The following is a 24,282-nucleotide window of genomic DNA, read 5'->3' as shown; positions in this document are numbered from 1 at the left end:
AAAAATAAATCCACTGAAAAATAATTATGCAGCTTAATAAATAAATATACTATGACTTTTTTAAAGCATTCCTTCCAATTGGAATAAAGGTTTGGGGATGAACGCTTCACTGTGTTGCTTCTGCTGCCATTCCCCTTTCCTAAGGGGACAATTTTTGACCGCAGTCAGGTTTTGTACAAGCTAGACTTGGCAGGGCTGGGGGGAGGGCACCTCAATTATTACGCGTGGTTAGTGTGAGTGAGTCGACTGCAGCACATTATTGTCCATGACTCATGTCCAAGAATGGTATTGAGTGACATCAGTATATCAAGGATGGCTTTGAAAAAGAGAGAAGGAATGTATTTAATAGGAATGTATGCGTAGAACCTATATAAAATTGTATGCCGTCTCGGGGAGGGAGGGGAGAGGGAGAGAGAGAGAGGGAAAAAAAATCTAAGTTATATGGTAGTGATTGTAGAACACTGAAAATAAATTAAAAAAAAAGAAAAAGAAAAAGAGAGGAGGAGGAAGGGGCCAGTCAGATAGCAAGAACAAAGGACTCGTACGAGAGAGCCGGCCCCTAGTGCTGCACATAGCCGAAATGGAGGATAATCAGCCAAGGGAGGCCAAATCCTAGAGAGAAGGTTTGTTGTAAGAAAATTATAGCAGGACAAGGTGTAGAAGGACTGTAATCTGTGTTTGTGAAGGGAATAACCTCACAGGGGACAAACAGGTACATTAAAATATGAGGATGTTGTACTGTGAAAAGCAGTTTAATTGAGCAAAAAAAAAAAAAAAGAAAATATTAGGAAAAAATGTTCACAGTGAAGACTAGATCAAAGCCTAACATCCAGAATTTATGGGGAATAAATAGAAATCTATCAAGGCAAAGAATAGCTAGTTTCAAATAGAAAAATGGTGAGAAGATATAAACAGGCAATTTACAAAAGAGGAAAAACAGAGCGTAAGAAAAAAAAGAAAAAGGCCAAACCAAAAAATAACCTTCGGGAAAATGTTCCACCTCCCTAATAATCAAAGAAACATAAACTTGAACAACTCTGAGGTATCCCCTGATCCCCATCAAACTGGCAAAAATAAAAATGACAACGATCTTGGTGAGGCAGCAGGGAACAGGTACCCAGACTTGCTGAAGAGCGATTTTGCCGTACAAAACAAGTCATAAACCTCAGCAGACCCTTTGATCCAGTCGTTCTAGTGTTGGAAATCATTTTCCATGAGGAAATAAATTTAAAGAATTATCTCTGTGAAAATATGGTTATGGCTACATTCTCTGCAATAGTGAAAAGCTAGACAAAACCCTAAAAGCCCAACAGTTGGTGAATGGCGGAACAAACCACTGTTTGGCATCATGCAATTGAGTACTAGAATTGTCATTTAGAATGACAAATAGGAGAACTCAAAAGAAATATGGAAAGCCTCTCTGAGAGTATGCAAAACAAAAAGCCCGGGCAGAACAGTTGGCTATAACTATGTAATAAAAACAATGGAGATCGGTTTTTTTTTCATTTTTCTGAATATACAATAAGTTTGGAAGGCATTTCAAGGGAGCTGCTGATAAAATTACACTGACATTTATGTTTGTGGGGATTTGTTATTGTAAATAGGTTTGAATATCGATCACTAAGACTTTGGTTATATAAAGTTAAGTTTCATAATACAGTTATTTTGAAATGGGGAGGAAGAGGAAAGAAGGGATGAGTTCGAACCCAAATAGCTCCAAGCATATCAAAGCTCCTATTTATGTTCTCAATCTGGTCAAATAAAAATAATTTCTACTCTATTTAAAAGGTGTTCATTTCAATTAATTTTCACAGTTGGCCTCTATTCAAAGGTGAATTTTTGTGTAAGATACAAGAACAAAATGGAACATGGACAAGCCTTTGTGACCTAGAACATTTCCTGGCTTAAAGGAGGCAGGGTGGGCTTGAATGCAAAGTACTGGAAGCTTCCAAGTATAACCTTTTCCAGAACTTTCCACACTATTACAGAACTAATTGAAAGGAGGCTTTTTGCACTATTGCCCTTCCATAAATTAACTGCTCTCGGGACTATTCCAAGTATTTTAAATCTATATGCCCTTTCTCCACTTACCTGTGAAAAGGAAAAAAATTAAGACCATGATCATTGTATACCCGAAGTATAAGATGGTGCTAGCAGTCCCTGTGATTTGGAGTTTTGAGAAGAAGTAATGAACTGCATAGATGAGGAGGTAAATGGCTGTAAAGCTGCTGGTGAGGAATGCCCTCCACCACCAATGGTAATCCTGAAACACAGCAGAACAGGAAAGGGTCATCTGGGTGGAAAGGGATTGACCACAAACACCAAACCCACCTACTGTGTGAAAGGCCTCACAATTTGTAAAAAGAAAAACCCTCTCATGCGATGCTTTAAGCTCTGCAGAAATATTAAGTGGCTAAAATATAATACCTAGGGTTGGCCAGTGTTTTCACCCTTAAAGAATATGTCACAGGAGGAAAATATTTTAGAAATTCTTACTTAAAATGATCACATCCCAACTTTTCCCATTCCTGCTCATCTTTAAGCTACTGGCACAAAATAATATTTAACTTCAAAAAAAATGCTAGAACCCGGTAGATGCTAGTACCACAGAAGCAGGGTGGTGAGAAAATTAGTTCCTCAAAACCTGGCAAAGGCTGCCAAGACATTTTCTGATTTTGTGTTTGTTTATTTTTTTCAACTGTGCTATGGTACTCCGGAAAAGAAAAGATGCAGAAACAAGTTCCTAGTGGCTCTAGAAACAAGGCCTTGGCCAAGAAAGACAGGCAAGGCTGAGCAACTGCTAAAGGTATCAAAGGCCTGAAAGGGCTGTGTCTTGCAATTTTTAGGAGGCAAAGAGTAGCTGTCTCTGCTGGGCTGGGCAGAAGAGCTGAAAGGGCCACTGACTGGAGAGAAAGGGATGATGGGTATCAGTTTGGGATGGGAAGCAGCAATGACAAAGGCATATGTATCATCAGAGGCAGAAGTGGTCCCTCCGGTCACACACATTCACTGCATGGAGGTGACCTAGCTACATGGACCGCCACAAAGGTCCACCCTTCCAAGTGAGTGTGCATGGACCTTGGGGAGAACAAATGCAAAATTCGTATGGAAAACATGCTACTCTTACTTTCTTTACATTGCTAATATTATTAATATCAATTTATTGTTGACTTTGGCCTATGCTGACGAGTAAATGTAAAAGAAACAAACCCAAAGACAGGCCCATGGGCTTGTAGACAAAGGTTTAGAGAGCATTTTGACCCACAAAAAGCCCTCGGGAGCTAATTAGGAGGCCAGAGCAAGGGGAATTCTATGGGCTTCAAGAATGTAGATCAATCCATCAATGTGACTATCCCTTCTCCAGATGCAGATGGCCAGCCCTCCACATGTTATAAGCCTGGTTAGGCTGCTGTGGCCTCCCCGCCCCCCCGCGGCCTCACAATGGAGTCTCTGGCGATGAGGTGCAATTCTTTACACCTGCAATATCAGACAAGCCCTTATCTTTCCATGTTAGAGGATTAATAGGAGGTAGCAGCAAGAGCCAGAGAGAACAGCGTTGTTTGTATTCACCATGTCTAGCTTTGACTACATAACTGCATTAGAGTCAAAAGATAGCATTAAGAAAATCTATCAGCCTGGCGCCTGAGGACCCTGGCTGCATTCTACCCAGCGCCCCCGCCCTTCGCCCCCTCTGGAGTACACCAATCACTTTCAGAACAAAAACTTCCACCACCAAACTGTGAATCGTCTGAACGCCCTCTGAATGCATATGGAAACCAAAGGAGATTGGTCTTTACCTCCGCACACAAATGGAAATAGCAAAGCAAGACTGTGGCTTCTGAGCACGTGATGAGAAGAATGATAAAGACGAGAAAAAGGAAGCCAAACATGTAGTACATCTGATGAGACCTGAAAAGCAAAAACAAACAGTATAAACTTGGAAATCCATCTCTAACCTCGAAAACACACACATACACACGCACACACATACACACACACGCACACACATACACACACACGCACACACATACACACACACACATGTGCTTTCATGAAATCAGTGTTATGATCAAAACAGAAATTAATCAGTAATCAGAGGAAAATCAGTTTCCCATTTCTGCTGCTGCTAAATTGGCTCTCCTGTTCTTGGATATACTCTGCATCTGCTTTTCTTAGAACTACTGCAATGACCTTCTCATTGACCTCCCTGCCTCCAGATGAGTGGACAGCCCTAAGCATAAGTCTGGCTATGGTATTCTCCTGCTCAAGCAGCCTCACTGGCTCCCTACTACCTCTAGGATCAAATACAAACACCTAAGTATGGCACTGAAAGTCCATATCAGTTGGATACCTTTCTAGACTGATTTCACATTCTTCCTTGCTTGTGTATTTTATGCAGCAACCAAGCTCTTAGCTTTTTCCCTGTATACAACAGGGAAACACCACCTCAGTGCCCAGACTCTCCTTCACTTCTGCCCCTTGGAAGCTATACCCCAAGCTCCCTTCAAGGCTCATTTTAAGTACCAGTTACTATAAGAAGTTACTCCTGGCTCCCTTAGTGGTTAGTGCTTTATTTCCCTCTTCCCTTCAACTCTTAATTTTTTTTATTTATTTCTTTTTCCTCCAAATTTATTAATATTTGTTTTCAGTTTTCAACAATCACTTCCATAAGTCTTAAATTTTCTTTCCCTCTCCCCCCTCCCTCCCCCAGATGGCATGCAATCTTATACAGGTTCTACACATATATTCTTATTAAACACATTTTCACATTAGTCATGTTGCATAGAAGAATTAAAATGAGAAACTAAACGAAACCAAACATAAAAGAAAAAACAGTCTGCTTCATTCTGCAATCCAGTTCCATAGTTCTTTCTTTGATGTGGATGGCATTTTGCCTCAAGAGACCTTTGAGAATGTTTTAGGTCCATGCACTGCTGTGAAGGGCTAAGTCTAATAGAAAGAGTCCTGGCTCACTGTGGCTGTTACTGTGTACAGTGTTCTCCTGGTTCTGCTCCTTTCACTCAGCATCAGTTCATAAAAGTCTTTCCAGGTTTTTCTGAAGTCTGCCTGCTCAACATTTCTTATAGCACAATAGTACTCCATTACTTTCATATACCACAACTTGTTCAGCCATTCCCCAATGGATGGGCATCCCCTCAATTTCCAGTTCTTGACCACCACAAAAAGCTGCTATAAATATTTTGTACACATGAGTCCTTTTCCCATTTTTATGGTACCTTTGGGATACAGTCCTAGAAGCAATATTACTGGGTCAAAGGGTTCAACTCTTAAGTTTATTTAGAATGTTGGACTTGGAGTCAAGAAAACCGGAGTTCACATCCAGCCTCAGATACTTACTAGCTGTGTGACCCTGGGCAAACCATTTCCCCTCTGTTGTCCTCATTTCCACATCTGTAAAATGGGGACAGTGATAGCACCTGAAGTTGCTGTGAGGACCAGAAAGGTCACATATCAAGTGTTTTACAAACCTTAAAATGTTATATAAATTTAACTTTCTCCCTGTTTTATCCCCAAGTAGAGTGTTAAGAACTTTGAGGGCAGGGGCTATAACTTGTGTCTTTATAGCCCCAACACTCCCAGGGTCCAGCACAGTGCCTGGCACATAGTGGACATTTAATAAATGCTCGTCTAACTGACTTGCTACTGCTCGCTCTCTCCTTCTCTCTCTTTCTCTCTTTCCCATCTCTCTCTCTCTTCCCCATTTCTCTCTCTCAACTTCTTCTCTCTCTCTGTCTCCTTCCTCCCTTGCTCTCAATTTCTTCTCTGTCTCTCTCTCTTTCCCTCTTTCTCAATTTCTTCTGTCTCTCTCTTTCCCTCTTTCTCAATTTCTTCTCTCTCTTTCTCTCCCCCCCACTTCTATTCCCCATTCTGTTCTTACCTAAAGTCCATCATGATCAGTAGCATTCAGGCTTTGCCTACTGAAAGAGACACAGTCACTTTTCAAAATGGAAAATTGCAGATGCTAAACCCTAGCAGGTCAAAGATGCAACAGAAAGTCAGTGGGCGGCATCCTGGGGACTGCAGGAAGGCAGACATCTCACAGGCAAGTAGATGGCAGCAGGGGGCTTTGCCAGTGTTGTATGAGTGATTTGGCCACAACTGTGCAATTTCTGACTTACATTTTCAAGATACACAGGTTGCCAGCAAGATTTTTTAAAAATGAAAATTAAAACACCACCATGGTACCCTAACACATCTCTCGAATTCTCAAAAACAACAGTGACAAAATCCAATATTGGTGGAGCTGGGAGGTAACCAGGAGGCTGCTGAATTAAGGCAGGTGCTGAAACTGGTTCAGTCTTGCTAGAGAGATCTGGCTCTCTCTTTATGTACATACACACACACAGACAAACAGATAAGATCATGTACATACATACGTATATAAAAGCATTCAAGGAATACACCGACAAACATCAAACACTTATTAGAAATAAGTGCAAGGCACAGGGGAGACAAAGATAAAACAATTCCTGGCTTCAAGGAGCTCACACTCTACTGGGAAAGGGGACAGAATATGGATCCAGAGGAGTGTAAGGAAGAAAAATATAGAGCATCATACAAATCAATACTAACAACTGGCCTGGGGGAGAGTGGGGAAGGCTTCCTGAAGGAGGCAGCAGCCAGAGTGAGTCACGCTAAGCATTCTAAAGGGAATCAAGGCCCTGGGGGAGGGGAAGGGGGCCTTCCATGGAGATGTCCCCAAAGGCTCAACTGCAGATACCAAGGCTGGGAAAGAGAGGGGAATGAGATAAAGGCAGAAAGGCAGGAAGGAGTCAAGCTGAGGGACTGGGAGTGATAATGGGGAGCGAGGGAAGGCAGTCTCCTAAGGAGAATGGGATGATCAAGAGGAGCTCTGGGGCTCAGGCCTGGGGCCAGTCATTCACCTCCTGGTAGTAATAAGACCAAAGGAAAGATCCAAAAGACATTTGGCCCCAAGCCACTGCCTCCTCATCCAGCTTCCAAGAGCCACAGTCTCTCTGCTGGGCCTCGGTTTTGCTCATCTGTAAAATGAATGGGTTGGATTCGATGACTGAGCTCTGGCCTCAGCTCTAATGACCTATGAGACTATATTCATGGGGGGAAACTAGATATGAGGCAAATGTGCCGAATAAAATGGTCAGGCAAACCTGGGTACATTAACATGATGGAATATGAGTCTACAGCTACTCAAAATGACAAGTGTTGGGTTTATAGCAATGTATGAGAAAGAATTAAAATGTTAAGCGAAAAATGTGAAAGCCAAAATATACATAGACTCTCATTACAGGTATTTAGAAATATACATTTAGTACAAAACATACTGGCATAAATAATACACATATGCAAATTAGATACTGAAGGAACCAGAGAGATGTAAATGGTCATTAGTTTTCATGCAAGCGCGCGCACGCACACACACACACACCCCAGGGATCTGTGACTTCAGCATAGGAACTGCCTCCACTGAGAGCAACCTCTCTCAAACTGAGTCTTGGAGAGATCCCTGAGGGCCAGAGACTTTGCTGAGGCTCATGGAAGCTGCCATGAGACAGAACTGGAAGCCAGGTCTTCCTGACTAGCTTGAAGTCCAGCATTTTCTCCACAATACTGTGCTGCATGCCCACCCCCCTCACCCTGGACCCTTCCCTCTACAGATCAACAAGCATTCAAGTGCCTACTATGTGTTTTGTATGTACACGGAGCTTGAGGTTGGGAATGAAATAATCCCTTCTCTGAATGGGGTTGTCAGGCACATGTAAAAATATACTCAGCAAAAATATAGAAGTAATTCATCCAAATATCTACAGAGCAATTCAACCCAAGGCAGTCTGGGGAGGGCAGTCAGGTACTCAAAGTCAGGAGGAATCAGGAAAGGCTAAGGGCTAAAGGTGGTAGGAAGAACAAGACTAGGAGGCAGGGAGGTCATTGTGGAAGCCACTGCAAAAATCTAGGCCAGGGAGTGGTAGTGAGCCATGGGAGCAAAAAGAATGGGACAGATGCAGGAGACATTGTGGAGGTGAACACAGAAGAATCTGACAGCTGATTGGCCACGTGGGGTACGGGAGAACAAGGAGGACGGAGTGCCTCTGGGGCACCTGGGTCTGCAGCAGACACAGGGAAGTTTGAAAAAGAGGTGAGTTGGGACACGCATACGCGCGCGCACATACACATACGCACATAGACACAGACACACAGACAGACACACAGACACAGACACACACAGACACGCACACAGACACACACAGACACACACAGACACAGACACACACAGACACACCGACACACAGACACACACCGACACACCGACACACACACAGACACACAGACACACAGACACACAGACACACAGACACACACACACACACACACACACACACACACACACACACACACACACACACACACACACACACACACACACACACCCAGTGCCAGGATTATTTATGCTTGACTTTTAATCCCAGGCCAATTTCTATCAGTCATTCTGAACATACCAGATCCTAAGGGACCTAACATAGTGCTACTGAAGGCTGCAAACTGCAGCAGTGGCCATTGTTGTCTGGGCATTTAGACAGGGAGGGAAAGAGGAGCCTTCGATGGCTGATTCGGGTGTTCGGTGGATCAGCACTCTCATCATCACAAAAAAGAATTTCTAGAACCTAATGAGAAACCTGGACACTGGGGACCCAATTCTCGGCCCACCCCTCTCCCTGGCTGCCTGCCCCTCCCCATTTCCAGCTGATATTTACTGCTATCCCCCTCCGGTAGCGCAGAACTAACTAAATTGGGATATGAGGTACAAATTTTAAATAGCCTTCTGGGGATGAGGGAAAAACCATTAAATGCACACCTCATTTTTTAAAAATCACATTTAAAGTTTATAGTCTCATTCTGGGGAATAAGAGGAATTTCTTTACATGGCAAGTAAAACCAAAGCACATACTTTTTATTGGCAAGAAAAACTAAATTCTAAGGAATTTCTCCATTTTGGCTTAAAAAATGATTGTTCCATCAAAAATATCTGGAATACCATTGCCATCATCTGTTGCGCAGCCACGTTACAGGTTTTGTCGCTGCGGACAATCTACCTCCTGTACCTCCTGTACCTTCTGTACCTCCTATGAGCTGCTCAGGCTAAGGTGGGCCCTCAATGAATATGATTAGGCCCCGTTTCTAAGGGCACACAGTGTGAGCTTGCTAACATTACTTGGGGCAAAGGCATGAGGCAGCCATACAGGGCATCTCCATACACACCAGCGCTCCATAGGAGGGCACCTTTTCCCCAATCTCCACAAATCCAGCTATAGTAGGAACCCCCCACTTAGCCAGTTCCTGGCAACCTCAGCCTAAACCCAGCCAAGAACCAGGAAGTAAACAAAAAGGCCCTGGAGCTTGGGCCATAACTCAAAGCCAGGGAACTAAAGCCCTTTCACACACTCTGCAGGAGAGGCCCCCATGCCTTCATTCAGAGCTACTGACTCTGAATTTACATGTAATTCTAACAACCTCTGGGAAGGGATTTTTTCAGGCCACTGCAGATTAAAAGCAGAACATAAGAAAGGGGAGGGGGGTGGGGAGCTGTTAGAAGCAGGTCTACCAAACCCAGAAGGGAAACCTGACATTTTAGAGGGGCAGCTCCTCAAGACAAAACCAAAAAGCAACCCCAAAGTTGCAGGGTCCAAATAAGCAGTGACATGCTGTGATGACCCTGAATCATGAAGAAAAGGTGAAACTATATATTCAGTGTCCACTGTTCGCATTTTAAAAAGATTTCAATCCAAAAGATATCTGTAAAAGTCTTGTTGTTTGGGGCTGGGATCTGCATGTGTTACAAGGATTTTGTTTTTCTTCCTTCTTCAGCGGGGGCGGGATGGAGAGGGTGTGTGGGAGGAAGAGAGAGAAGATGGATTTTTGTTCTTTGAAAGAAAAATTACATTTTAAAATATTTTTAAAAGAATATGAAATAATATCAACTCCCTGAAAAAGTCTTAGGGTTTTGAGGGCTGAGCCTTAGGGGCCTAGAAAATCCACTTTGGGGTAATAGCTCATTTCTAGACAATGTGGCTGAATGGATAAACTCTCCAAAACACAAGAATAGTAAATTCGGTAAATAATAAGGAACAGCTAAAAAATGTCTCCAATGAACAAGAATCAATACTCACCAAATACTGTTCAGGATGAAAAAGAGTTGAATGAAAATACAGCCAAAGGGTAAAATGCCGCCCATGATGATGCCAGGCAAAGGCTTCGTAAAGAAGGACTGCTCAGGGATCTGCCGTGGAATCTGATTTGTACGAACTGGGTGTTCAATTGGCTTAAAGATGAAAACCAGCATGGGATGAAATTAAAATAACTTTGTAGAGAAAGTAATCAGCACAGACAATCCTAGAACATATAAAACCCCAGACACCAAATGCTTACTATCTTCTCTAGCTCCCATTCTTGGAAGCAATGTCTAGAACAGGCCAACGATCACAACCTAATCCCTATTTCGATTTCATAGGACTGATTACCCAAGCTCAATCAGTAACCTATCATAACAGACAACAGTTCACACTGGCAAAGAATTTTTCTTGAGAATTACGTTCTACTTGATATCCAGATGATACGAAATGCAACCTGCTCTTTTATGTCCTCCAGCCAGGTTACGGTCCCACTTGAACATTGTCGTTGGATTTCCAGAGATTGGCTTTCCAGAGACTGGCTTTCCAGAGTTTTTCCCAGCAGCCTCTGGCTATTTCTTTCGCTAATTATTTCATGACCTGGCCAGATTTGTACTTTTAGTCTCCCGCTCTCCTTTCCCATCCGTGGGACTGTTTCAATGGCCTCTTTTCTCTGGCTCCTGTCCTTTGGCCCATCTGCCCACTGTATACATCTATTACATTCTGGGGTTGATAGGAGTCAGTTTTCCCTACAATATGTTTTCTTAATATTGCTACATCAGAAAGAAGATGCTAAAATTCCATAATCTGGGGAGTACATTAATATATTTGGAAAAATGGAAACATAACAACTACCTTTGATGAAATAAAAGTATTTCTTCAAAACATTTCCAAATTATTTGCTATCCAGTGTTACCAAGGGCAGCAATTTTTCTATCGTAGGTATACACATAAAAACTGTGCAGCACCAAAGATTGAGGGCCAGGCTTGGAGTCAGCAAAACCTGGTCAAGTCTTCCCTGTGACATATGCTTGCTTTGTAAACAATGGCAAATGGCAAGCCACTTGATCACTTAATCTCTAGCAGTTAAACTTTTTGGGTATGCATTCCCATGTATATACTGACTTACTGATAAGTTACCTACATAAACTACCATGTGAAGGATTAGAGACATTATAACACTTATACAAAAGGATGAGATAAAGATGAAGTGATATTGGATCTGAGTTTACAGGGCAGTGACTAGTCAGAACTCTGCTGCAGCGAAATTGCTTCAATTGAGGATGCATCAGAGTGGGAAGACACTTGAGGCAGAGAGACCAATTACTTAGAAGGTCCAGAACTTGCATGGTGGCTACAAAAGTGCAGGAAAAGTGGAGGATATGATACAATAGATACTGGGAAGGTAAAAACAATAACATTTGGCAGTGAGTTGGTCACACGGACTAAAGGTAAGTAAGGAGATGAGGATGACACTGAGGTTGGCGAGTTACGTCCATGGAAGCATGGTGGTGTCCTCACCAGATATAGGGAATTCTAGAAGAGGGGTGGTCTTGGGGCCTGGGTGGGGTGGGGGTAGGGCTAGGGGGGAACAGATAATCATAAACCACATGATTGCTTACCCTGTACTACTCACTCCCACCAAAAAAAAAAAATCCAAAAAAGGCAGGAAGAGGAGTAGGAATAGGACTTATTCACCAGCAACTAGTCATCACAGACAGTCCCAGGGGGAACCTACTATGGTCCTGCCCAGTTCCCAGCTAACTACCTACCTAGCAGGTAGGGTAGCTGTGTTGGAGACAAACCCATGATTGGCCATGAAGGGTAGGAGGTGACCTCTCTTCTTATCCTCTCATTGGTTAACCACACAGTCCTTGGAGATCAAGCCACCAACCTTCTGGGGTTATTCTAACACTCCCCACTTTGGAGAGCATGGTTCTTTGCAAATCTTTAAGACTCTTAAGTTACAAAAGGGGTACTTATCTGCAGCAGTAAAGTTTCCCTATTGGGATGAAATGATGGGCATCTAGAGACCCCAAAAAGTCCGTATCATTCATGTATCCCCTAAAGTCTTCCTGCAATGCCTCTTCACAGTGTGGAGGTGACCCCGTGCTCAAAAGCATCAGGCCATCAGAGCACAAGCCTGGCAAGGAAAGCTCTGCCTATAAGCTGGGCAATGGACCATATGTCTTTCATCAGAGAACCAGCCTAGCTAAACTGAGAGAGGCTCATCAGTAGAATGATGATGAATTTCTTCAGCCACAGCCACTCATGAAGACTGTCACCTGAAGCGTAGAGAGGCGGGGATCTGCGTCAGCAGCACAGCTCCAGGGAGGACCTGGCACCGCAGTGAAGGCCCGGATGCTGGAAGGCAGGACCTCAACTGCCGCAATACATCAATAAAGATGACGCTTTTCAGATGTTATTTAATGGTCAAATGAACATTACCAAAGTTTACCTGTTCCTTGAATCCGAAATATGCGCCAATAAATGTTAAGGGGACTGAAATGCCGAACCACATGGCAAGGATGGCAACCAGGGTACCAAAGGGGATGGCAGCTGATGATCCCTTCACCCAAAGAATAAGATTCATGATGAAGAAATCAGCAAAGACGATACTGGGGGAAAAAGGTTTTTTTTAAAAAAAAAAGGATTAAGAAAGTAGTTTCAGAAAAATGTCAGGTACATTTGATACAAATGCCAAAACTGCTTTAGGTAGGAAGGAGGCAATGAGTGGTAGGAAGGTCATGCTTTCAACTGGTATCAAATCATATCTGCCAATTAACTACATTGTAGAGACTTAAAGTCAGATAATTTACAGTGCAAGGCACCAGTTTACAGGGACTTTTTAATTTAAATGAAGACAAAGGAAAAAACAGAAAGGAGAAACCAAGTAGGAAAACAAAGTCAAGAATGTGGAGGTGGAGAACCCCGAAAGGTCCTCTATCTAGTTCCCAGTCTCCAGTCAGCTCAGAGTCTAACAGCTGGGAATAATGTAGCCTGGTAGGTTAAAGGGCTGCTGCCTCCCATAACCCAAACCCATGCTCATTGGTAACACCAAAGGATCAGATTGTGTGCCCCTCCCAGCCTTCACCCTCCACCCCATCCCGCATCATGACTGAGGACTAGAGTCACCAACCATACAGAACAGAGCATCCCAAAGTCTCATCTTCAAGCAGGGAGAATGCAGCTTTATTTGGGAGATACAAGTGTTTTCAACCAAGGGATCTCCTAGCATGGACTTTTTTTCCAAAAAGATCAGTGAAGGTCCTCCTCACAAATATCACATTCTACCTCATTGACCTTGAAGAAACTCAAACTGTCTTTGGTTTTTCTTGGGTTGTTTCTTCTGGCCTGCCCTGCTTCTTACCACAGTAAGTGACCTCATGGCTCCATCTGCCCAGAACATACATGGTAATACACTTAATATGTCCTACAGGCTATTTTTATGACTAAGTAAAAATCTATTCTTCCTTTTTTCTCCTTTTAGTATGAATCTTAAGCTAACTCACAGAAATGCTTGCTTTATTTAGAAAGCCCAGGTCATAGTGCAACTGGACCCTTAAAAGGCTCCAGCAACTATGAACTCAGGTCAAGGAGGAAGGAGTGAAATACAGTAGAAATGGGATTAAAATTGGAGTTCAGAGATCTGAGTTCAAATCTATGCTTTGACATTTAATTATCTGTGACCATAGCCAAGTTACTCAATCTGAGGCTATTTCCTCATCTGTAACATTGAAATAATAACCTTCCTACTGGCTCCCTCACAGCGCTGTTGTGAACACAGTACTTTGTCAACATTAGGCACCAAATAAACAGTTATTATATTCAGGAAGTACCCCTGGTTTTTTTTTCCCCATACAACATGTTTGTTTTGGAGGGGGAGGGAATATTCTCCAAAGATAGTATATGGTACAGGGGGGAAAAGTGCTTAAAGCGTTCAAATCTCAGGGTCTCAGTTTCCTCCTTTGTAAAATGAGTGGGTTGAACCAGATGGCCTGAGGTCCCTTCCAATTCTAGGTCTAGGATCCTGTTCATGATCTCCATTAGGCAGGTCACTTTCACCTCCTGGGCTTCAGTTTCCTTTGTAAAATTAGTGGGTTGAACCAGATGGCTTCCAAGTTCTCTTCCAGATCTACATCTAGAATCCTGTCCACTATCTTGGCCAGGTCACTTCATCTCCCCAAGCCTCAGTTCCCTCCTTTGTAAAATGAGGTGGTTAGAATAGATGGCCTTTGAGATGCAATGTAGCTCTAGATTTGTGTGTGTGTATCCTTGGCCCTCAGTTCTTCCCTCCTATTCATCATCTCACATCATTCAGCTACATTTCCCCCAAATCTCTTTCACTATTTTCTCTGAAGAGGTAGGCCCTTCAGCTTGTCAAAGCCCACCCCTCTACATGAACCCTTGACCCCATCCCCTCTTGTCCTCTGCAGCAGATTGCCCCCCTCTGGGATCCTGATTCTTTCTACTTTCCAGTTCTCATCTGGTATCTCTCCTCCCCTCCCATCATGCTCCTGGTACCCCTGTGCTCAGACCTTAGCATCATGCTCAACTCCTCACTTTTGCTCACCTCACAAACCCAATCAGCTGCAGATTTTATCATCAGACATTCGCATCATCTTTCACATACATCATTTTCTCTCGCTCTCACATAAACAGGCTCTTCAGGCCCTTATCACCTCAGTCCTCACTACTGCAGGAGGCTCATAATTCACTGATCTCCTTGCCTCAAGTGTTCCCTCTCTCCAGTTCATCTTCCACTCAGCTGTCAAAGTGATTTTCCTAGGTCTATGTCACACACTCTCCTCAATAAACTCAAATGACTCCCTATTACCTACAGGCACAAATACTCAATCTGCTACTTGACATTTAAAGCCCTTTACAACCAATCTTCTTATACTCTCCTGCCCTTCACACACTCTACAATCCAGCTGTCCCTCAAATTGGACATCGCATTTCTCACCTTGGTACCTTTGCATTGGTTGTCCCCAATTCCTGGAATGCTCTTCCCTCCTCACCTATGTGTCGTAGTTTCCCTGGCTTCCTTCCAGACTTAGTTCAGGAGGCTTTCTATAGAAACCTTGTGCAAGAGATTTTCTGGGTCTCCCCACCCACTAACACCTTCTCATGTGAGATGATCTTTCAGTCACTCTGCAGAGACCTTGTCTGGACCTTGTTATTTACATGTTGTCTCCCCCATGAGAACAAGGACTGTTTTTGCCACTCTTTGTAACCTGAGCACTTAGCACAACAAACAACTCCCTCAATTCCATGCAACTGCTGAAATTCCTATTTTTTTGGTCATCACTGTCCCATCTTCAAGCCACAATTCTGTCTCTCCTGTAACATCACTTTGCTCTTTTTTGTGTTAAGCCTTCAGATTTTATTTATATTTTTCCATTCTTTTTAGAGGATCTTTATCAACTCTTTCCATTTCTTGAAATCTTTTCATCGGAACAATCCTTACTCATCAGTCTTAAAGCCTTGGCAAAGGGAACACTGTCTCTAATTTATCATCACTGAGAAACACTAAAGAGAACATCCCTCCTGGGTGCAGCCCATACTAGTGACCTTACCATCTAGTTTAGGAGAGAGGATACTGGGAGCCCACACCAAGGCTAGAATAGGGGAGCCTCCAAGGCCAGCGAAGTCCACCCTCTCATCTGACAGAACAGACTTGGTCAGGGGAAAGGACTTGCTCAAGGTCATACATAGAATCCTGGCTCTAAAGCAGGTATGTCAGAGGTCATTTAGCCCACCCCCTCACTTGTAAGATGAGGAAACTGAGGCCCAGGGAAAGGAACCTTGTCTAAGGTTACACCAGTAGTATGCTACAAGAGCAAGATTTGAACCCAGGTCTTCTGACAAAGCTAGGTCTCTTTCCACTGTACCAAGTTACAGGTAGAATCTACTAAGGGCCATAAGAGCGTTAGTGATAAGGAGGGCACAGGAGGGAGCAATCAGGGAAAATGGGCACAGGGAAGCTTTTATCTAAGGAAACCGAGATGAAAGTATGCATGTTCTTGTTCAGGGACCTAGTGAGACGAGTGTGAAGGGTTCAATGACTATAATATTTGGACACAACACTGAAAAATTGAAATGGGACCAAATGATGAGAACCTTAAATGTCAAAGTCAAGAAATTTGCCATTTATTTTCTAGGTAATGAAGAGCCCCCTGAAGGCTTTGGATCAGGTACCATGATACAGCAGAAAGAGACAATGGACTAAGAATGGAAAAAGAAGACTCAAATCTGAGATTCAGGTTTCAGCTCTGCCTGTTAACAGAGGAGCAAAGGATCAAGGAACTGGGTAATTGAGGCCACCCCCTCTAAGATCCAAGGTGGGGAAATAACTGGCCCAAGGTCATATAGCCAGTAAATGCGTGAAGCTGAGGTCAAGTCCTGATCTCTTTCTGGTTCCAAGTCCAGCGTTCCATACATTCCATTATCTTGCCTCACAATCCCTGTGTACTCAACGAAATCACTAAAAGCTTCTCAGCCTCAGTTTCCCCATTTAATAAAGAGGCACAAAGTATATTTACACCGTCTATAGCATGGAACTTCTGGGAGGGTCAAAAGCACTCACTGATTTCTTAAGACAGCTTTGTCAAGAGATGAATCTGGCAGGGAATCCCAGTATAAACTGGGGTTCCAATCACTGGTTAAGGTGGTGGGAATGTCCTGGAGGTCTGGGTTGAGAACAGAAGTTGAAGGGTCCAGCCAGAAGCCTCCCTGGCCCATGGAGTCCCAAAAGTCCACAAGTTTACAACCACCACATTTTAACAAATGCTTTTCCAGATGTCATGTCTAGGTTTCCTTCCTATGCAGTAGGCAGATCCAGTGGGGGCATATGTACTTAATCAGCTCCTAATGCTTTCTTCCAAATCCCTCTTCTTTCCTTTGTTTCTGGGGCTGAAATCACTACCACCACCTCCCCAGTGTGTGCTACACACACTCCTACTTCTGAGACCCGAGCTGCATTTGTACTCTACCTATTACCCTTTCCCTTCATTAATATTCCTCGAGGTTCCCATTTCTTTCCTCTCTACCTCAGACAAAACATTTTCTTCTGGGACTACAGCCAACTTCTTTCTGCAGCTTTCCTTTCCTTTTTCCTTTACGTATTCTCTTTTCCTTCTTTCCCCAGCAACCACCAGAAATCCACCTTCTGCTCTCTCTTCCTGTCCCTTCCCAAGCCCCTCTCGTACTCCTCCTCCCCACTGGGCCACACTCCCTGCATCCACCTGGTTGCATCTGGAGCTGTGCACTCAGTGGGATGATCCAGGGGCCAGGGTAGCTGTGCCAATTTCCCTCACATCTGGCCAGATCTTGGGTGGCTTGCATCTATCTGTGACCTCCCTCCCTTCCCATGGAGAAAATGAGGCACCATCCTCATCCTCATGGTTACTAGAGCCCACATGGACTCCACAACTCTGACCATCAAAAAGCTATGCTCAAGTCCAGTCCAGATGCCTGTCTGAATTGGCCCAGCTGAGCTTCTCCTCAAATTCTCATCCTTAAAAAGGGGGTACTGTTCAGCAGGCAATGGGCACATGGCAACAACAAGTGTATGGATGTAACCCAGAACATGAAAGAAGGGATCTGTGGTCAATGTGCTCTGTGTGGCAGATCCAGGAGCTGACCTGGAAGTCAGAAGAAAGCTAGGAGAGTTAGCTTAAGCTCAGAGGAGCTGAGAGAGAAGGTTCAATCTATGCCTGGGATAAAACAGGGCATACGGGGAAGGAAATGATCTGCCAACTGACAAGAGTCAGGGCAGTCTCTCCTCCTGGAAGAAGCTTGGGACAAAAGGACATGGGCACATCCAGGCTCTACTAATCCCAGGGCAGCCTGAGCCCAGGTCATCCCAATTGTGTTCCCCAGAGACTAAAATTAGAAGAGAAAAAATCACCGCTGATACATACATCCCCAAATCACCTCTGGAAACCCAAAAAGACTTGATGAGGGTCCATGGTCGGGGCTGGCCTAGTAGGCCAAATGGGATTTCAGAAGAACCTTTGTCTCTTCGGAAATTCTTCACCTGCTCACTAATGCTTCAGAGTCCTTCAAGGAAGAAAAAGCCCTCCATTCCCCAATTAGGAATCAAAGGCTGAATGCCTTAGCAGTTTGTGTGAAGGAGTTTCAAAGCACCATCAGTCAGTCAGAAGGACTGCTTTGCTCTCAAGCCCTTCCTTGGAGCTAGCATCAAGCAATGATAAGAGTACAGGATTAGAAGTCAGACAATCTGGCAGCTACCTAACATCATCAAACCTCAGTATCTTCATCTACGAAATGGAGGTGATAATTCTGGCCTTGCCTACTTCATAAGGTTATAAGGGGCTTCAAATGAAATAAGAGATGCCAAAGTCCTGCTGTTAACACATGGCGGGAAGGACAGGGGCCAGAATAACAGAGGATGGCTGGGCACGAATGGGCTGCCATCTATATTGCCATCTATCTTATAGATACAGAGCTGTTTGCATGTTGCCTCTCCCACCAAAATGGGATCTAGTCTTTGGCTTTCTTTGTAGCCTCAGGGCCTGGCAGAGGTGCCTAGCTCATGGAAAGAGCTTAATAGATGCTTGTTGACTCACTGGACTGCATCCTTGAAGGCAATTCCCAGACCAGTGAGAGAGCACAGAAGCAGGTGAATATTATGGAAGTTATAAGCTCCTATGGATCTTGCATATTTCTAGCTTCCCATCCCCATTCTCACTGTAACTGTTCTTTCTGAAGTTAGCAAGCAATCCAGTGAGGGAAGCAGCTTTGGCAAACCTTATAGTACTATAGAAATAAGTGTTAGCTATTATCACCACCATCATCATCACCTCTTCACACCTTTTTTGGCTTCATCCTTCTTGACCTCTCTGGAGCTTTCAACACCACTACTCCAAATCCAACCCTCTTCAGAAATTCCCTATTACTGTCTAGCAGCACTTCTGTGGGGTCTCAACCCACAGTTTAAGAAGTGCTGAAAGGATTGAGAGTAGAAAAAGTTTAAGAAGCCTTGGTCTTAAGTACCACCATCCTCCTAAGTATCCAGTTTTGAAAGCTTCTCACTCTCACCACATAACCAATCAGTTGACAAATCTTGTCATATCGATCTCTATAAGCCTCTCTACTCAACAAAGTATGACACTGACCAGGAGGATTGTGGGAGGGGAGGAGAGCTAGAGGATGCTAGTTGATGAGGAAAGCAGAAAGTGAGATTGGAGATTGGAGAGTCCAGAGCCCAGGGTGGGTAATCAGCTGAAAATGGTAAGAAGGAATCAAAGTAAGTATAGAGGAGTGACCTTGACAAGCAAACAGGTTACCCCTTCATCAGAGGCTGGAGAAAGAGAGAGAGTGGGGGGTATATTTGAGTGATGTGAAATCCAGATCAGAGCACAAGAGGGCACTCTAGGCAAACAGCCTCAGGTTTGTCAGTTAAGTATGAGGTAAGGTCATCAGCTGAAGAGGTGGGAGTGGGGGTGGGGCATGACATGAGAGTCTTGAGAGAGGCCAGGTCAGGAAGGGCTTTAAATGCCAGACGCCTTTCTATTTGTAACAGGCAGCCACTAGTTTATTTGGTAGAGAGGGTGGGGAGAAAGGTAACCCAGCCAGATCGATGCTTTAGAAAAATCACTTTGGCAGCTGAGTAAAAGAAGGATTAGAGCAGGGAAAAGGCTTCAAAGCAGGGAGACAAACAAGTGAGTCAAAAAGCATTTAAGAAGCACCCAGTACATGCTGGGCAGCATGCGAAGCAGTGGCTACTGTGCTAGTCCAGGTGAGCAGCTAATGAGGGCCTGCACCAAGAAGGTGGCACTGTTCGAGAAGAGAAGGGGGGCAAACATAGGAAAGATGTTGTGAAGGTAGAAACAACCAAATTTGGCAGTAGATTGGACATCTGGGCTAATAGTGCAAAGTCCAGGATGACACTAAGGCTGCCAACCTGAGTGACTGGGAGGATAATGGTGATGCCCTCAACAACAATGGCTGAGAAGGAATGCTAAGTGGTGCAGAGGATAGAGCACTGGCCCTGGAGTCAGGAGGACCTGAGTTCGAATCCAGCCTCTGACACATTTACTAAGCTGTGTGACCCCGAGCAAGTCGCTTAATCCCAACTGCCTCCAAAAAAGAAACAACACAATAATGGTGGAGTTTGGAAGAGAGAAAGGTTTGGGGGCAAAGATAATGAGCTCTGTTTTGCACATACTGAGTTTGAGATGCCTGTGGGACACCCAGCTTGAAATATCCAATGGTAGCTGGTGATGTGGGACTGGAGGTCAGGAAAAAGTTCTGTACTGGTATCCCTGGCATCCAGTACAGTATTTGGCACAATGTAGGTAATAGAACTACGTGTGGACTGGCTGATCATGCTCTCTTGGCTACTCATTCCTCTTTTGGCCTCTGTGACCCTGTTCCTTTTGGCTATTCTGCCCAGTCTGACCACTTCTTGGCTGGTTCAGCCATTGTTTCCTGCCTTCTAAGCAGAGGCTCTGTCCAGGGCCTCCTTTCTTCCCTCCTTAGTGACAGCTACTACCATGGTTCCAATGATGACCTACATACAGATGTATTCCAGATCTACATACCTAAGCCCTTCCTGATTGCCAAATAAATGACCTCAAAATCACCTCAACACTGTATTAACATTTCAAGTTCAACATGTCCAAAATAAAACTCATCAGTCTTCCGAAACTCATCGCTTCTACCAAATACCTGATTTCTCTCCAGGCACCCAGATTCACAAAGTCATGAGTCATCTTGGACTCTTTCCTCTTCGTCACTCTCCACAATCAATCGGCCACCAAGTCCCGTGATCCCACATCACCTACGGGAGTCATCCCCTTTTTTCGCCTCATGGTGCCTCTGCCTTCACTCTGAGTCTTCGAACCTCTTGTTTGACTTGTTTTATCAGTTTACTAGTTGGCCTCCCTGTTTCCAGGAGCTCTCCTCCACATGGTTGCCAAAGCAATTGCCCTCTGACCATGTCACTTCTCCTGCTCCAAAGCCTTGAAGGAACCTCAGTGGTGCCTTCTTTCCTCATGGTCTCCAGGATACAATCTAAATTTCTCAGCATGCCACTTATGGCTCTCCACAGGATGCCACTAGCCTGTCTTTCTGGTTCATGTTCCCACAGAACAAGGAATGGAAGGTATTGTAAACACACCTTACTCCTTGATAGCCAGCAACACTCCTGTTCTCCACTGACCTGTTTTGATGAGCGAGCAGGACCAGACACTCACTATCTGCTTCTTAGGAGGTGAGCATCATATGGACCTTCCCTTTACCGCTGCGAAGGGTGGGACAATCCACTGCCCACTGGCTCCTCTCAGGAGCTCTAGGATTCTGGGTCATAGGCTGCCTCAGCTGAATTTCCCTTTCCTGGCCATCACTCCTTGCTCCCTCATCCCCATCCACATCCACATTAGCCCATCCCTCTGCTGTCCTTAATCTGACTCCTCTTCCCTACCTTACAGAGGCAGCTAGGTGGCACTGGCACAGTAAATAAGAGTGAAGGACTTCGGAGTCAGGAAGACCTGAGTTCAAATTCCGCCTCAGACATTCACTGATTGTGTGACTCTGGGCAAGTCACTTAACCCGAATTACCTCAAAAAAAAAAAGGAAAAGAAAAAATATCCTTGTTCTTCATGAATTTTCCCTTCAGCTAACTGGCCTTGCTCTGAGGTAACCAGACAGCCAGCATTCTCCTTCAAAAGCAATGACTCCTTCTCTAGTCTAGGCACATCAACAATTCTATTTTCTTTAGCTTGACCTCATGTTACCTAGCTTCTATTCCCTTGGAGGGGGGTAAAGGATGGATGGAGAAACCATCCTTTGTCTATCAAGTGCGGCAGTGTGACCCTGGAGAAGTCACCTAACCTCTCAATACTCCTGGGAATTCTTTGAAGTTCTAAGTCATCAAAAAAAGCTGCCCATCTGCATGGATCAGAGGAATTTCTTCACCCAGGCACTTTATATTCTATTGAGATAGCGGATCTCTCTGATCCCCACCCCTTTGATCACAGTCATTGTTTTCCTCTGAGTCTTCTGAAATGTCTCTCTCTTGACAAGTTTGACTCTGAATCCAATTCTCTACAAGTGGCTTAAGACCAGAAGAGCTCCTGGTGGGTTTCCTGCTTCTTGCAGGTGGGCCTCTGGAAACAACAATATGGATTTTCCTCGTATTTATGGATCTGTGATCAATTTGCGATTAAGGTTGAGAAAAGGCACATCCTGGAGGCAACTGAACTCTGGAAGGCCATCATGGACAACAAATGCCTTCTCAACTCACCAGAATTACACTTTTCTCAGGTCAGGCCACATGCTCATTCTGTTTTCCTTGAAAATTTAGGAAAGAGAAGCTAATGTTTCTGACTTGTAGGAATATCTCAGAGCCCCAACCCCCTCCCAAAAGAAACTTTCTTGCCAAGGGGCCCCATCATCCTGCTGAAATGAAAGGGCCACTGTTCAAGTCCCTGTACTCTGCCCCCACAGCCCCTAAACAAACTCAGAGGAAAAGGAGGCCATGAAACCACAGGAGCCAGTGTCTTGTGCATCCCTTATGGCAAATTGGCCTCTCAGCTTTGCTTATCAAGGCTGAGTCACCCACCACAACGAGCTCCTCTAATTGGCAGATGAACCAAATTCTTCCTCCCTCATGGTAGAATGCCATCCACAAAGATGGGGGAGAATTTGTTTTAGCACAAATTGAAGAATGACCTGAGAAGAACTGCTTTGAGAAAGGTAAAGCCTTACTTTTAAAAACACATGATAGAATTTGGCATTTGAGGGATCACTAATTTATTACTGGAGTAAGGAAACCTGGATTTTAGACCTTTGCTACTTATCTGCCTTATAACCTTGGACCAGTCCCATTCCCTCCCTCAGTTTCCTCCTCTGTAAAACGAAAGATTTAGACTCCATGGATTCTGGATCCTATGTGTGACCTTTGACAAGTCCCTGCCCCAACCTGGGCCTCAGTTTCTTCATCTATAAAATGAGGGGCTCAGACTAGCTAGTGCCTGAGGGCCTTTCCTTTGATAAGGTCATGTTCTGGCACTAAAGCACTTTTTCCAAGCCAGCTCCAGGAATTAGTAAAGATGGGCAGAAACCAGAGCCCAGTTACACAGAACAAGCAGGGGCAGGCACTGGAAAAGCACCAAGGGAAATATTTTTCCAGTGGTCCATGATTTGCCCTTCCAATATGACACAGAAGGCATCGGAGAGTTTGTGAAACTTCCAAATGACACCCAAGCACCACAGCCAATAACTCTTCTTACTAGAGGCAAGATGTTCGATGCACAGAAAAATGAAGAGAACACAGAAATAATAGAAAGAGCGACTCAGAGTACATGGGGGCAATTAATCACTCCACCGCCTCCTCATTATTATCTATAATGATTTCTCCAAGGCAAAATACCCCCAAAAAGGATCAATTCCAAAAGATGGCACCTCAGACACTAACCCAGGGCATAACAGTGCTGTCAGCAAAACATTCGTCTTCCACTTTTCACCTCGAAATGCTGAGGAAGAAATGGAAAAAGGCATCGTTACTCAAGAAACCTGATTAAGCTATTTTCCAAATATTTTATACTGACAAAGGTACAATTTCATTCCCATAGCTATACCACAATTCCCCTATTGACTTAGAATTTGAAAAATGCTATTTTAAGGCCCTTTAATCCCGACATTGAACACATCAAGTAAGCGGAATGAGAAACCTGGCTATACTCACTCTTATACATCTTAGCAGACACGTAGCCTGCAGGAGTTCCCAGCAGGACCCACAGTACAACTGCACAGGTCATTAATGCACCTCGATTGGCAGGTGAAAGAAACCCAAGGCAAGCTAAAACTAAAGGCATGAAGAAAGAATATTCAACCGGCGAAAATAATCACTTTGCAATTACACAGTGCTTTATAGTAAATTAAGTGTAACTCGATTAGGATTTCACATTATAAGCAGCAGCAACAAAGGATATTCTCAGGGGGCTGATAAGTGAATGGTACTTCAAACAAATTATAATAATTTAACTCACCTCTCACCATTTTTTTTTCGGTAAGGAAAAGTAGGATTTTTAAAGCAAGCAAGGCAAGTTCTGAAGTTGCATGTTCAAATTTTACTCTGGAGGGTCAA

At 44.0% G+C, this 24,282-nt stretch overlaps 1 protein-coding gene across 1 annotated transcript in view; it reads right to left on the bottom strand.

The window, feature by feature from the left end:
• The window catches only part of LOC140515889 (transmembrane 9 superfamily member 2-like), a 75,985-nt gene that overhangs the window by 5,266 nt on the left and 46,437 nt on the right, over positions 1-24,282 (bottom strand). The window contains exons 11-16 of the mRNA XM_072626715.1: positions 23,881-24,000; positions 23,611-23,668; positions 12,622-12,781; positions 10,164-10,315; positions 3,798-3,909; positions 2,092-2,263 (exon numbers count right to left, since the gene is read on the bottom strand). Of these exons, the coding sequence (XP_072482816.1) occupies positions 2,092-2,263; positions 3,798-3,909; positions 10,164-10,315; positions 12,622-12,781; positions 23,611-23,668; positions 23,881-24,000 (774 nt within the window). The remainder of the gene's footprint in view (positions 1-2,091; positions 2,264-3,797; positions 3,910-10,163; positions 10,316-12,621; positions 12,782-23,610; positions 23,669-23,880; positions 24,001-24,282) is intronic.

Source organism: Notamacropus eugenii, chromosome X, assembly GCF_028372415.1.
Source record: "Notamacropus eugenii isolate mMacEug1 chromosome X, mMacEug1.pri_v2, whole genome shotgun sequence".
Classification (NCBI taxonomy): Eukaryota; Metazoa; Chordata; class Mammalia; order Diprotodontia; family Macropodidae; genus Notamacropus; species Notamacropus eugenii.
Note: the sequence above shows the minus strand (reverse complement) of the source record. Positions and strands in the feature narration are given on the sequence as shown.